The sequence below is a fragment of the Pristiophorus japonicus genome, chromosome 3 (genome assembly GCF_044704955.1).
Source record: "Pristiophorus japonicus isolate sPriJap1 chromosome 3, sPriJap1.hap1, whole genome shotgun sequence".
Classification (NCBI taxonomy): domain Eukaryota; kingdom Metazoa; phylum Chordata; class Chondrichthyes; family Pristiophoridae; genus Pristiophorus; species Pristiophorus japonicus.
This window is the reverse complement of record NC_091979.1, coordinates 109,179,035-109,194,287: the sequence shown is the minus strand read 5'-3', so window position 1 is coordinate 109,194,287 and position 15,253 is coordinate 109,179,035. Positions and strand designations below refer to the sequence as shown.

General features: G+C 45.1%; 1 protein-coding gene across 8 annotated transcripts in view; it reads left to right on the top strand.

The window, feature by feature from the left end:
- Nucleotides 1-15,253, top strand: part of erich2 (glutamate-rich 2) — a 326,385-nt gene that overhangs the window by 255,159 nt on the left and 55,973 nt on the right. For all 8 annotated transcript variants that reach the window (XR_011592662.1, XR_011592663.1, XM_070875669.1 and 5 more), the window contains one exon: nucleotides 11,068-11,125. Coding sequence is in view for 6 of the 8 variants with exons in the window: in XM_070875669.1 (XP_070731770.1) it covers nucleotides 11,068-11,125 (58 nt within the window). In the remaining 2 variants the exon portion in view is untranslated. Of the gene's footprint in view, nucleotides 1-11,067; nucleotides 11,126-15,253 lie in introns of those variants that run through there.

Below are 15,253 nucleotides of genomic sequence, written 5' to 3'. Positions count from 1 at the left end.
AAGCTTCAGCAGCCATGACCATCTCAGCATCATGCTCAGTTGCCCCCTCAGTGGTGGCTAGTGGGAGCCTGCTGAGTGCATTGGCGTAGTTTTCAGTGCCCCGGTCTGTGCCGAATTGTGTAGTCATAGGCGGCAAGCTTGAGTGCCCACCTCTGTATGCAGGCCGATGCATTCGCATTTATGGCCTTGTTGTCAGCCAAAAGGGACGTTAGGGGTTTGTGATCTGTCTTCAGCTCAAATTTCCTGCCAAACAGGCACTGGTGCATTTTTTTTTTTACTGCATATACACATGCGAGCGTTTCCTTTTCTACCATCCCGTAGCCCCTTTCTGCCTGGGACAGACTTCTGGAGGCATAAGTTACCGGCTGTAACTGACCATTGGCATTCACATGCTGCAACACACACCCGACCCCATAGGACGATGCAACACACGTTAAAACAAGTTTCTTACATGGGTTATATAACGTTAACAGTTTATCGGAGCATAACAAATTGCGTGCTCTATCAAAAGCCCTTTCCTGGCTGTCCCCCAGATCCAATCGCGACCTTTGCATAGGAGCACATGTAGCGGCTCTAACAGCGTGCTCAATTTGGGAAGAAAGTTACCAAAGTATTTCAGGAGCCCCAGGAACGAACGCAGCTCCGTAGTGTTACGGGGTCTGGGTGCTCTCTGGATCACTTCCATTTTGGACGCAGTAGGTCTGATTCCATCTGCTGCTACCCTCCTCCCCAGGAATTCTACCTCTGGAGCTAAGAAGACGCACTTCAGCTTTTTCAATCGCAGTCCTACCCGATCCAGTCTGCGTAGCACTTCCTCCAGGTTGTGGAGGTGTTCTTCAGTATTGCGACCCATGATGAGGATGTCGTCTTGAAAAACCACCGTCCTTGGAATCGACTTGAGGAGGCTTTCCATATTTCGCTGAAAGATCGGGGCGGCCGAACGAATCCCAAGCAGACATCTGTTATACTCAAACAACCCCTTGTGTGTCGTGATAGTGGTCAGCTTCTTTGACTCACTCACCAGCTCCTGGGTCATGTAAGCTGAGGTGAGGTCCAATTTTGAAAAAGGTTTGCCACCGGATAGTGACGCAAAGAGGTCCTCCGCTCTCGGTAGCGGGTACTGGTCTTGGAGTGACACCCGATTGATGGTGGCCTTGTAATCGCCACATATACTGACCGACCCATCCGCCTTGAGCACTGCACAATCTGACTCGCCCAGTCACTGAATTCGACTGGCGAGATGATGCCTTCCCTCAGCAGGCGGTCCAATTCGCATTCTATATTTTCCCGCATCACGTACGGCACCGCTCTGGCCTTGTGGTGTACTGGCCTGGCGTCCGGGTTTATTGCACGTAGGCTTTCCACGGTGGTGGATGACGTGCATGTCCATTACCAGTCGATCGTCTCTGACTGTCTCTGTAACTGTCCTTAAGCGCACCATTAACAGGTGTTGATGGCCCCATTACTGGCCGCATTGTCCATTGCGATGGCATGAGTCACTGTTCAGCTAGCCATTGTCTCTGTTGAATTCCCCCTTTGGGTTCGACTGCATGCTGGGGCATGTCCGATTGCCCTTGTCTGTCTAGAGAACTGTGTGCCGCGTTAACAATGTTGACTCCCTGGTCGTTTGCCGCATTTGAGCCAAGATTTTCGTTATACATCATTCTGATCTCTTCCTCCCCTGAGATAAATGTTTGGGCTATCCGAGCCGCTGCTTCCAAGGTCAAGTCTTTGGTCTCAATCAGTTTCCTGAAAACCCCAACGTGCCCGATGTCCTCAATAAAAAATGCTCGCAGCATCTCCGCTCTGCATGCTTCTAGGAACATACATAGGCTCGCCAGTCGCTGGAGATCTGCCACGAAGTCTGGAACGCTTTGCCCTTCTCGCCGCCGGTGCGTGTCAAACCGGTATCTCGCCATGTGCATGCTGCTCCCCGGTTTAAGGTGTTCCCTGATCAACTTACTGAGCTCTTCGAAGGTCTTGTCCGCCGGCTTCTCTGGCGATAGAAGGTCCTTCATCAGGGAGTACATTCTGGATCCACAAACCGTCAAGAGATGAGCCCTGCGTTTATCGGCCGAATCCTGTCCCAACCATTTCTTAGTGACAAAACTTTGCTGTAGTCTCTCAATAAAGTCGTCCCAAACATCACCAACACAGTACCTCTCTTCTGTGCTGCTAGTGGCCATGCTCACGTGGTTTCAATCCCAGTTTCTCGTCGCCAATGATAGGTCCTTACTATACAGTATAAATTTACATGAGGTCCATACTTGAGAGAAGGTCATTCTGTGACCAGTTACCTTTATTACCAAGACCGCAAGTGATGAAGGTGGGTGGAACTTCCCCTTTTATACCTGGAAAGTCCAAGTTAGGAGTGTCTCCCACAAGTTCATCCCCATGTGGTCAATGTTCTCAAAGTGTAGAACTTAGGTCAGTTTATACATGGGTTACAATGATAGTTGAATACATGACACTTGTTTTGAGGCAGTCAGCTTGTTCTATTTAAGTTTGCACCTGTGAGCTGACAGTTAGTGAATTATATATATATTGTAACAATTTATTCTAACATTCGGGTACCAGATGTACTGGGTGTCGCAATTTTTTGATCCAGTCGAAACATGTTTTTTGGGGGTTTTGTGCCTTTCCGAGGGACTACATGGCTGCAAACGATAGGGATTATACAAGAAGTGTAAACGGGCATATGCAATCTGAGCTTTCCCCTATCCATTTTCGTGAGCTCTTTGGCTGCCAATCCAGACCCAAGCCATTCAATACTTTTCCACTTTCCCCCTCTTTCCTTTTCTCTTTCTCCCTCCCTGACCATTCTCCCCTGTCATCATGCGTCCTTTCATCTCTCCTCTCTCGGATACTCTGCCCTCCCAAATTCCTACCCCAATCCTTCAGTACTCTTCGACCTTCCTATTTTCCTGCTGCTGTTCTAGGCTTGACTTTCTCCTCGACAAGCCTAAGGATAGTGTTAAAGCCAAGGAAGAGGCATATAATTTGGCTAGAAAAAGCAACAAACCTGAGGACTGGGAGAAATTTAGAATTCTACAGAGGAAGACTAAGGGTTTAATTAAGAGGGGGAAAATAGAGTACGAGAGGAAGCTTGCAGGGAACATAAAAACAGACTGCAAAAACTTCTACAAATATGTGAAGAGAAAAAGATTAGTGAAGACAAACGTAGGTCCCTGGCAGTCGGATTCAGGTGAATTTATTATGGGGAACACAGAAATGGCAGACCAATTGACAAGTACTTCAGTTCTGTCTTCACAAAGGAAGATACAAATAACCACCTGATTGTACTAGGGGACAGTAGGTCTAGTGAGAAGGAGGAACTGAAGGATATCCTTATTAGGCAGGAAATTGTGTTAGAGAAATTGATGGGATTGAAGGCCGATAAATTCCCGGGGCCTGATGGTCTGCATCCCAGAGTACTTAAGGAAGTGGCCCTAGAAATAGTGGATGCATTGATGATCATTTTCCAACAGTCTATCAACTCTGGATCAGTCCATATGGACTGGAGGGTAGCTAATGTAACACCACTTTTTAAAAAAAAGGAGGGAGAGAGAAAATGGGTAATTATAGACCGGTCAGCCTGACATCAGTAGTGGGGAAAATGTTGGAATCAATTATTAAGGATGAAATAGCAGCGCATTTGGAAAGCAGTGACAGGATCGGACCAAGTCAGCATGGATTTATGAAAGGGAAATCATGCTTGACGAATCTTCTGCAATTTTTTGAGGATGTAACTAGCAGAGTGGACAAGGGAGAACCAGTGGATGTGGTGTATTTGGACTTTTAAAAGGCTTTTGACAAGGTCCCGCACAAGAGATCAAAGCACATGGTATTGGAGGCAATGTACTGACGTGGACAGAGAACTGGTTGGTAGACAGGAAGCAGAGAGTCGGGATAAACGGGTCCTTTTCAAAATGGCAGGCAGTGACTAGTGGAGTGCTGCAGGGCTCAGTGCTGGGACCCCAGCTCTTTACAATTTACATTAACGATTTAGATGAAGGAATTGAGTAATATCTCCAAGTTTGCAGATGACACTAAACTGGGTGGTGGTGTGAGCTGTGAGGAGGACGCTAAGAGGCTGCAGGGTGACTTGGACAGGTTAGGTGAGTGGGCAAATGCATGGCAGATGCAGAATAATGTGGATAAATGTGTGGTTATCCATTTTGGGGGCAAAAACATGAAGGCAGAATATTATCTGGATGGCAGCAGATTAGGAAAAAGGGAGGTGCAACGAGACCTGGGTGTCATGGTTCATCAGTCCCTGAAAGTGGGCATGCAGGTACAGCAGGCGGTGAAGAAGGCAAATGGTATGTTGGCCTTCATAGCTAGGGGATTTGAGTATAGGAGCAGGAAGGTCTTACTGCAGTTGTACAGGACCTTAGTGAGGCCTCACCTGGAATATTGTGTACAGTTTTGGTCTCCTAATCTGAGGAAGGACGTTCTTGCTATTGAGGGAGTGCAGCGAAGGTTCACCAGACTGATTCCAGGATAGGCTGGACTGTCATATGAGGAGAGACTGGATCAACTGGAGTTTAGAAGGATGAGAGGGGATCTCACAGAAAAATATAAGATTCTGACGGGACTGAACAGGTTAGATGCAGGAAGAATGTTCCCGATATTGGGGAAGTCCAGAACCAGGGGACCATCATCTTAGGATAAGGGGTAGGCCATTTAGGACTGAGATGAGGAGAAACTTCTTCACTCAAGAGAGTTGTTAACCTATGGAATTCCCTGCCGCAGAGAGTTGTTGATGCCAGTTCTTTGGATATATTCAAGAGGGAGTTAGATATGACCCTCACGGCTAAGGGGATCAAGGGGTATGGAGAGAAAGCAGGAAAGGGGTACTGAGGGAATGATCAGCCATGATCTTATTGAATGGTGGTGCAGGCTCGAAGGGCCGAATGGCCTACTTCTGCACCTATTTTCTAAATTTCTATGTTTCTACTGCTTTCTTCTGTGCCTCTCTTGGCATCCTACAAAGGGCCCATCGAGGCACTCGTCGTCAACCCCAACTGTCCCATCCTACTGTCTCGCCGACTATCCCGCCCTGTGCACCCACTGGGAGCTAATCTTGCCAATCCTCTCCCCATCCAACCCACCCGCCCCCCCCACAGTGCTGATCCTGTGGACGCAGGTACTGGGGCAGCCATCACTGACCCTCTCCGCATCTCCCTCCAGAATGTCCGTTCGCTTGCGAACAAGGCGCTTCCCATCCATGAGCTTATCGTGGATGATGGCATCGACATCATGGTTCTGACGGAAACCTGGTTGAAGGGCGATGACACCTTACCCTTAAATGAAGCCTCCCCATCTGGCTATACCTTCCACCACTTGCCCCTCTCAGACCGTGTGGTGGCGGTGTGGCTCTCATCAGCAAATCATACCTTGGTCTATTTCCCTACTCCTCCGGCACGTTCTCCTCCTTTGAGCATCTCACCCTATTCCACCCCTCTCACCTCTCATTTAAAATTTTCGTTCTCTATTGCCCACCCAAGTGCCATAAAAATTACCGATATTTCTGCACTACTTTCCTCCCTCTGCCTCTGCACCGAACGACTTCTCATCCTCGTTGATTTTAATCAGCATTTAAATTCATCATTCTCTCTCTCCTCTGAGTTCATTAGCTTCCTATCCTCCCTTAATCTCTCCCTCCATGTAAACTCACCAACCCATATTCAAGGCCCCCCCTTAACCTTGCCATCTCTCATGGCCTCGCTACTCCCATCGTGTCAATCAGAGATAAGGCCATCTCTGACCACTTCCTCGTATCACTCTCCACCCGCATCCCACTTCCACTCTCCCGCAATTGTAAGGAAGGACATTAGCCTGGATGATGTGGAATCGGTTTGGGTGGAGCTGAGGAAATCCAAAGGGCAGAAAACGCTAGTGGGTGTATAGACCACCAAATAGTAGTAGTGAGGTTGGGGACAGCATCAAACAAAAAATAATAGATGTGTGCAATAAAAGTACAGCAGTAATCATGGGCGACTTTAATCTACACATTGATTGGGTTAACCTAACTGGTAGCAATGCGGTGGAGGAGGATTTCCTGGAGTATATTAGGGATGGTTTTCTAGCCCAATATGTCGAGGAACCAACCAGGGAGCTGGCCATCCTAGACTGGGTATTGTGTAATTAGCAATCTTCTTGTGCGAGGCCCCTTGGGGAAAAGTGACCATAATATGGTAGAATTCCTTATTAAGATGGAGAGTGACAAAGTTAATTCGGAAACTAGGGTCCTGAACTTAAGGAAAGGTAACTTCGATGGTATGAGGCGTGAATTGGCTAGAATAGACTGGCAAACGATACTAAAAGGGTTGAATGTGGATAAGCAATGGCAAACATTTAAAGATCACATGGATGAACTTCAGCAAATGTACATGCCTGTCTGGAGTAAAAATAAAACTGGGAAGGTGGCTCAACCGTGGCTAACAAAGGAAATTAAGGATAGTGTTAAAGCCAAGGAAGAGGCATATAAATTGGCTAGAAAAAGCAACAAACCTGAGGACTGGGAAAAATTTAGAATTCAACAGAGGAGGATTAAGAGGGGGAAAATAGAGTACGAGAGGAAGCTTGCAGGAAATATAAAAACTGACTGCAAAAGCTTCTATAAATATGTGAAGAGAAAAAGATTAGTAAAGACAAACGTAGGTCCCTTGCAGTCGGATTCAGGTGAAATTATAATGGGGAACAAAGAAATGGCAGACCAATGAAATCAATACTTCGGTTCTGTTTTCACGAAGGAAGATACAAATAACCTTCCGAAGGTACTAGGGGACAGTGGGTCTAGTGAGAAGGAGGAACTGAAGGATATCCTTATTAGGCAGGAAATTCTGTTAGGGAAATTGATGGGATTGAAGGCCGATAAATCCCCGGGGCCTGATAGTCTACATCCCAGAGTGCTCAAGGAAGTGTCCCTAGAAAGAGTGGATGCATTGATGATCATTTTCCAACAGTCTATCAACTCTGGATCAATTCCCATGGACTGGAGGGTAGCTAATGTAACACCACTTTTTAACAAAGGAGGGAGGGAGAAAATGGGTAATTATAGACCGGTTAGCTTGACATCAGTAGTGGGGAAAATGTTGGAATCAATCATGAAGGACGAAATAGCAGCGCATTTGGAAAGCGGTGACAGGATCGGATCAACTCAGTATGGGATTTATGAAAGGGAAATCATGTTTGACGAATCTTCTGCAATTTTTTGAGGATGTAACTAGCAGAGTGGACAAGGGAGAACCAGTGGATGTGGTGTATTTGGACTTTCAGAAGGCTTTTGACAAGGTCCCGCACAAGAGATTGTGGTGCAAAATCAAAGCACATGGTATTGGGGTTAATATACTGACGTGGATAGGGAACTGGTTGGCAGACAGGAAGCAGAGAGTCGGGATAAACGAGTCCTTTTCAGAATGGCAGGCAGTGACTAGTGGAGTGCCGCAGGGCTCAGTGCTGGGACCCCAGCTCTTTACAATATACATTAACGATTTAGATGAAGGAATAGAGTGTAATATCTCCAAGTTTGCAGATGACACTAAGCTGGGTGGCGGTGTGAGCTGTGAGGGGGATGCTAAGAGGCTGCAGGGTGACTTGGACAGGTTAAGTGAGTGGGCAAATGCATGGCAGATGCAGTATAATGTGGATAAATGTGAGGTTATCCATTTTGGGGGCAAAAACACAAAGGCAGAATATTATCTGAATGGCAGCAGACTAGGAAAAGGGGAGGTGCAATGAGACCTGGGTGTCATGGTTCATCAGTCCCTGAAAGTGGGCATGCAGGTACAGCAGGCAGTAAAGAAGGCAAATGGTATGTTGGCCTTCATAGCTAGGGGATTTGAATATAGAAGCAGGGAGGTCTTACTGCAGTTGTACAGGGCCTTAGTGAGGCGTCACCTGGAATAATGTGTTCAATTTTGGTCTCCTAATCTGAGGAAGGACGTTCTTGCTATTGAGGGAGTGCAGCGAAGGTTCACCAGACTGATTCCAGGGATGGCTGGGCTGTCATGTGAGGAGAGACTGGATCAACTGGGCCTTCATTCACTGGAGTTTAGACGGATGAGAGGGGATCTCATAGAAACATATAAGATTCTGACGGGACTGGACAGGTTAGATGCGGGAAGAATGTTCCCGATGTTGGAGAAGTCCAGAACCAGGGGCATAGTCTTAGGATAAGGGGTAGGCCATTTAGGACTGAGATGAGGAGAAACTTCTTCACTCAGAGAGTTATTAACCTGTTGAATTCCCTGCCGCCAGTTCATTGGATATATTCAAGAGGGAGTTAGATATGGCTATTACGGTTAAGGGGATCAAGAGGTATGGAGAGAAAGCAGGAAAGGAGTACTGAAGGAATGATCAGCCATGATGTTATTGAATGGTGGTGCAGGCTCGAAGGGCCGAATGGCCTACTCCTGCACTTATTTTTGTATGTTGTATGTATGTATGTTAACAGTTCTCCTCCGGTATTGTCCCTCTCTCCCTTAAATCTGCTGCCATCATCCCTCTCCTCAAAAAAACAATCCTCGACCCCTCCATCCTTGCAAACTACTGCCCCATCTCCAAACTCCCTTTCCTCTCCAAAGTCCTTGAACGTGTTGTCACCTCCCAAATCCGTGCCTATTTTTCCCGCAATTCCATGTTTGAATCCCTCCAATCCGGATTCTATGTCTGCCACAGTACTGAAACAGCTCTCATCAAAGTCACAAGGACTGTGACAAAGGCAAACTACCCCTCCTTATTCTTCTTGACTTGTCTGCAGCCTTTGACACAGTTGACCACTCTATCCTTCTCCAACACCTCTCCATTGTCGTCCAGTTGGGTGGGACTGTACTTGCCTGGTTCCATTCTTATCTATCTAACCGTAGCCAGAGAATCACCTGCGACAGCTTCTCTTCCCGCCCCCGCATCGTTACCTCTGGTGTACCCCAAGGATCTATCCTTAGTCTCCTCTTATTTCTCATCTACATGTTGCTTCTTGGCGACATCATCTGAAACCACATCATCAGTTTCCACATGTATGCTGATGACACCCAGCTCGACCTCAAAACCATTTCACTCGACCTCTCCATAGTCCCTAAATTGTCAGACTGCTTGTCCAACATCCAATTCTGGATGAGCAGAAATATTCTCCAATTGAATATTGGGAAGACCGAAGCCATTGTTTTTGGCCCCCGCCACAAACTCCATTCCCTAGTCACTTTCACCATCCCTCGCCCCAACTTCTGTCTGAGGCTGAATCAGACTGTTCGGAACCTTGGTGTCACATTTGATCCTGAAATGAGCTTTCGACCACATATCCACAGCATAACTAAGACCACCTACTTCCACTTTCATAACATCGCCCGTCTCTGCCCTTGCCTCAGCTCATCCACTGCTGAAACCTTCATCCATGAGTTTTTTATCTCTAAACTTGACTATTCCAATGCACTCCTGGCTGGCCTCCCACATTCTACCCTACGTAAACTAGGGGTGATCCAAAACTGAACTGCCCATGTCCTAACTCGCACCACGTCCTGTTTACCCATCACCCCTGTGCTCGCTTGCTGTTGGGAGTTCATCACTCGTGGGCCGAATTTAACTTAATAGCAAGATCATAATGTAAATTAACCCGAAGTCCCTCCTAAGGCAAATAGGCAATAATCTCAAAATGTGCCTGTTGATTACATCCCTATTGTTACAAAATAGTGTATCCTGTAACTGACTGAACAATGCCATGGGAGATCTGCTAAATCTTCAATTTTGATTTTCTGCTTTTATATTTTGACCCAATCAACAAAGTGTGATGGTCAAACTATGTCAGCAGCAGTGTGACTGTTAAAGAAAAACCTGATAGAAAATATTAATAGGATTAAATGTTACATAACAGTGAGGGCTAAAAATTCAGTTTTCGGTCACAGATTTTTTGGCGGAAAAAAACCGCTATGACTCCGCTATGATTTAGAGGCCGAACATTCGGGGGGAAATGTGCCCGGCGAGAAAAATCGGCGTTGCACGAAGATTCGTGGCACAAATCGCGAATTTTCTGCAACTTTTCTCCGAGGCCAATACTGCTACGAGTTGAGCCTAGGGAGGAGGGAAAGCACAGTTTTTTCCAAAAAATAAAAAATCACAAGACATTCATAAGACCCTTTGGTAGCGAATCACTGCAAAAGAATTTAAAAATAAAAACTTTAACTTACCTTTTTTGCAAGGTTTCATACCTATCACCGTTGCAGGGGCTGCACCGACAGGTTTTTTCTCTCTTTTTTTTTGTGACATTTACGGGTCACTGCTGTGGCCAAACTCAGGCAAAAGCGCTTTTTCCAGTCTTGCATGCCGGCGGTCCGCTCCCCAGCGATATTTCAAAATCGCCGGCGCAAGACTTCAGGGAACTTCTCGCCCAAAATGGCGAAATATCAATGAAGCACATTTTTAATATATAACTAGATCACTTGGTAACGGTGAATCAGAAGATTTGCTGGTTTATAACAATAAAGGTGTTTATGCCATGTAGGGGATAACATTAGTTTCACTCATTTACTACTAAAACTTGTTGACTGTTTTAAACTTTATACTTGTGTATTTCAAAACCATTCATGAGATATGTGTGTTATTTTTCCTTCCCGTGTGCAGTATTTTACACTTGACTACAGTAAGTTTCATCTGCCATTGTTTTGCCCAAATATGTATGTTATCAAACTAATTCTGTAATTTCTTAGCTGCCTCCTTCAATTCCACTCTCTTCCTAGTTTGATATTATCTGCAAAATTGACTCATTTACTTTTGAGTTTATGAATTCTGATCATTAGAATCATAGTGGTCCCAATAATGAGCCCTAGGGCTCCCCATTCTGTAAATCCACCCTGTTATATATCCTCTAACAAGTGCTGGTTGTTTTCTACCCTTCAGCCAATTTCTTGTCCATTCCCAAGATTTATCCTCAATCCCCACACAAAGATAGATTGGTTGATATTAAAAGCACCAATTATTAAATGGAACAGTTATGTTTCCTTAAATCACAGATTTCATTACATGTCTTCACAAAAAACATAGTGTTTTTAATATGTTTTGTTTTCATAGTTCTTGAAGGCAATAATGGACCGAGACTACAAGTTGTCAAATAAGCTTTGTCAAATGAGTAAGTACAAAAATTACTTTTGGCTATTTTTCATGTTTTAAAATTTGTGATTGTTTTGGAAAGAATTGTGAGTTTAATTATTTTTAAATGCTTTAAAACAAAATAAATTCACATCAATTTAAAAAGAAAGCCCACATGATGCATGAATTGAAATTGTGTATTGAACCCGGATTTTGTGGAATCCACAACTGATGCAGTGAGGGCTAATTTTCTCTTCTCGGGCCAATTAGCCAGGATGGCCTACATTCATCTTGAAAATAGTAAGCAATGTTCTCTTCAACCTCATAATCCAAATGGGGAGGATAGGTAAACTGTTTTATTTGTGGCAGTCAGACAGCCAGGGAGATGTGGGGAGGAAGCTTGGCTTGGCAAGACGAAACTCACTCACCTCAAACCCAAGGCTGATCAGGATCAGATTATTGACTAGGCAAAAATAAGTCAGCTAATAGATTTAATGTGGTGTATTTTTATTTTTATTAGTTTTATTGTTCTCAAAGAGGGCTCCGTGGCTAGTAAAATCAAGGTGAGATTTGATTACTACTGTTACTCTGTGTGTTTCCTTGCTGTTTGTGAAAGATAGATGCAAAATTAGTGAGCCATTACTAGATACACACCAAATCATATTCCAGAATACATTAACACCTATGAAGATGCTGTACCATCATGGTTGTATTTTGAGTTTCTTGAAGTAAATATACATTTTCTGCAATTGGTTTTTCATCCCTGCTCTGGTGACATCACGAATGGGAAGTGACCCTATGTATGCCCGAGTAGCTCTATAGGAAACAACAGGGTTGTTACATTGCATCAACTGGAGAGCAATTTAACAGTGTAAAATTTCCCAGTCAGTATCATGGTTTCCCAATTCCAATGCAATACTTGGATTAATCCAAAATCATCAGCACCATTGTTTCCTATTGAGCAGCTCGGGTATACTGCTTGTGGTGATGACACCAGAATGACTAACAGGGAGGATGTCTTAACTTGAAAGTAAGGAAAATTGCAAAATATTAAAAAAATTATTGTAAAATTGTGTTTTTTTTTAAATGGCAAGTATTCTGAATAAATATACTCCTCCTCAGTGATTAGGCACCTGTGATTTCTCATCCAGCATTTCCAACAAGTGGCGGAGTTAGCTGTGGCTCAGTGGGCAGCGCACTCGCCTCTGAGTCAGTAGGTTGTGGATTCAAGTCCCACTCCAGAAACTTAAACACAAAAGTCCAGACTGACTCTGCAGTGCTGAGGGAGTGCTGCACTGTCGGAGGTGCTGTCTGCCCTCTCAGGTGGATGTAAAAGATCCCATGGCACTATTTCAAAGAAGAGCAGGGGAGTTATCCCTGGTAACCAGGCCAATAATTATCCCTCAACCAACATAACAAAAATAGACTCCAACAAGTGACGTTCTGTGCTGAGAACACCTGGTCACTGAACACCCCTAAATGGTTGTTAAGTGAACAGAGGGCTTAGATCAATCAGTTTAATTGTTTGATTCAGAAACTTTGCAGATTGGAGCATGTTTGTCAGTTTCAGGTTGCAGCTCAGAAGCACACAGTATTTTAAGGATTTTTTTTGTCTGTAACAACATGTGACGTCTGCATGCTGTAGATGTATCATTTTTAATACATGGATAGCAACAACAACAACTTGCATTTTTAACGTAGAAAAGCATCCTAAAGTGCTGCACAAAGGCATAATCAGACAAACATAGACACCGAATCAAAGACGATATTAAGTGTGACCAAAAGCTTGTCCTCAAGAGATATGTTTCAAGGAGGGCCTTGAAGGAGGAGAGGGAGGTAGAGAGGTGAAGAGGTTTAAAATGGGAATTCCAGAGCATGGGCCCTTTGCGTAGAAATGCTTCCTAACCTTACTCCTGAAAGGCCTGTCTCTAATTTTTAGTCTATGCCCCCTAGTCCTAGAATCCTCAACCAGCGGAAATAGTTTCTCTCTATCAACGCTATCAGTTCCCCTAAATATTTTGAAAATTTTGATCAAATCACTCCTTAATCTTCTAAATTCCAGGTAATACAACCGTAGTTTGTGCAATCTCTCCCTGTAATTTAACCCTTGTAGCCCAGGTATCATTCTGGTAAATCTATGCTGCATTCCTTCCAAGGCCAATATATCCCTCCTGAGGTGTGGTGCCCAGAATTGCTCACAGTACTCCAGGTGTGGTCTTACCTGGGCTTTGTATAGCTGTAGCATAATTTCTACCCCCTTTTATTCTAGTCCTCTAGATATAAAGCCCAGCATTCCATTCGCCTTTTTGATTATTTTCTGTATCTGTTCATGACATTTTAATGGTCTATGTACATATACCCCAAAATCTCTTTGGACTTCCACTGTTTCTAGATTTTCACCATTTAGAAAATACTCTGTTCTATCCCTTTTAGGTCCAAAGTGGATGACCTCACACTCGCCTACATTGAAATCCATTTGTCACAGTTTAGTCCATTCACTTAATCTATTGATATCTCTTTGTAATGTTATGCTTCCATCTACACTGCTTACAATGCCACCTTTCTTTGCATCATCGGCAAACTTGGATATGTGGCTTTCTATCCCATCATCGAAGTCGTTAATAAATACGGTGAATAGTTGAGGCCCCAATACAGATCCTTGCAGGACACCATTAGTCACATCCTGCCAATTAGAGTACCTGTCCATTATCCTTACTCTCTGGGGCCAAAATTGCCGCTTTCTATAAATCCAATGGCCGCCTGAAAACAGCGGCCATGGGTCAGTGTGGATGGCCGCGTAGGGGCCGCCATTTTTTAAATTGCCCGCCTCAGGTTTGAAGTGATGTAGGGGGACCACTCCGCCCGTTTTCACCCGTGCACGTGCCGACCCCTTACTGACTGGCGGCGACCCTTTCCCAAAATTGCCCCTTGCCCAGAATTGCCCCGCAGGAGCGGCACCACCGCCGGTTGGTGGTAGCGCTGCCGGCGATGCCATTTTATTTTTTTTGTCAGCCGTCAGCCAAGTTGAACCGACAATTATGGTCAAGGTCGGCCGGGCCGCCAACAGGCAGCCTGGCACCCCTTCTTGGGTGCCAGGCCACTGGCCTGGCCGAAGCCCTCCCTGGTGGCCCAGTGTTTGCCACTAAAGTGGCTGCAGAGTTCCCGTTTAATTCATGAGGAGAGACGTTGTGACGCGCCAGCACGTTGACGTCATCGCACCGCGCTGATGACTTAGAGCGTCGGCTACTCTGACCCATCCCCACTTCTGCCCCTCTAGTGACGGTCACTCCGCCCCGCCCCTACTTCTGCCCCGATCATGAGGCCACTTCCACCCCACTCCAAAAAAAAGCACAAAGCGCTGAATTTCTTGGGTTTGGCCGCCCCATGCATTGGGATGGCCGGAACACTTCAAGAGCAGTAGATGCAACTCGTTTCGGGCGGTGGGCAATTTTGGCCCCTCTGTCTCCTGCCGCTCAGCCATTTTCTTAACCAGGTCAATAATTTGCCTTAAATTCCACAAGCTTTAACTTTAGCTACCAGTCTGTTATGAGGGACTTTATCAAATACCTTCTGGAAGTCTATATAAATAACATCCATAGATCATCCCCTGCCCACTACAGCCAAGGCCTTGGTATAACATCTCATCTGAAAGACGGCACCTCCGACAATGCAGCACTCCCTCAGTACTGCACTGGAGTGTTAGCCTAGATTTTTGTGCTCAAGTCTCCAGAGTGGAACTTGAACTCTCAACCTTCTGACTCAAATGCGAGAGTTCTACCAACTGAGCCACAGCTGACACTTGCTGTGAGCAAATTGAGTACCTGCCCATTATCCTTACTCTCTGTCTCCTGCTGCTCAGCCAATCTCCTAATCAGGTCAATAATCTGCCCTCAATTCCACGAGCTTCAACTTTATCTAAGTCTATTATGAGGGACTTTATTGAATGCTTTCTGGAAGTCCATACAAATAACATTCATAGACATTCTCCTATCTATTACTTTAGTCACCACTTTAAAAAATTCAATCAGTTTCGTCAGGCATGACCTACCCTTTACAAATCCATGCTGGCTTTCCGATCAGCTGAAAATTTTCACGGTGTTCAGTCACTCTATCCCTAATTATAAACCTTAGTAATTTCCCGACAACAGATGTTCGGCTAATTGGTCTA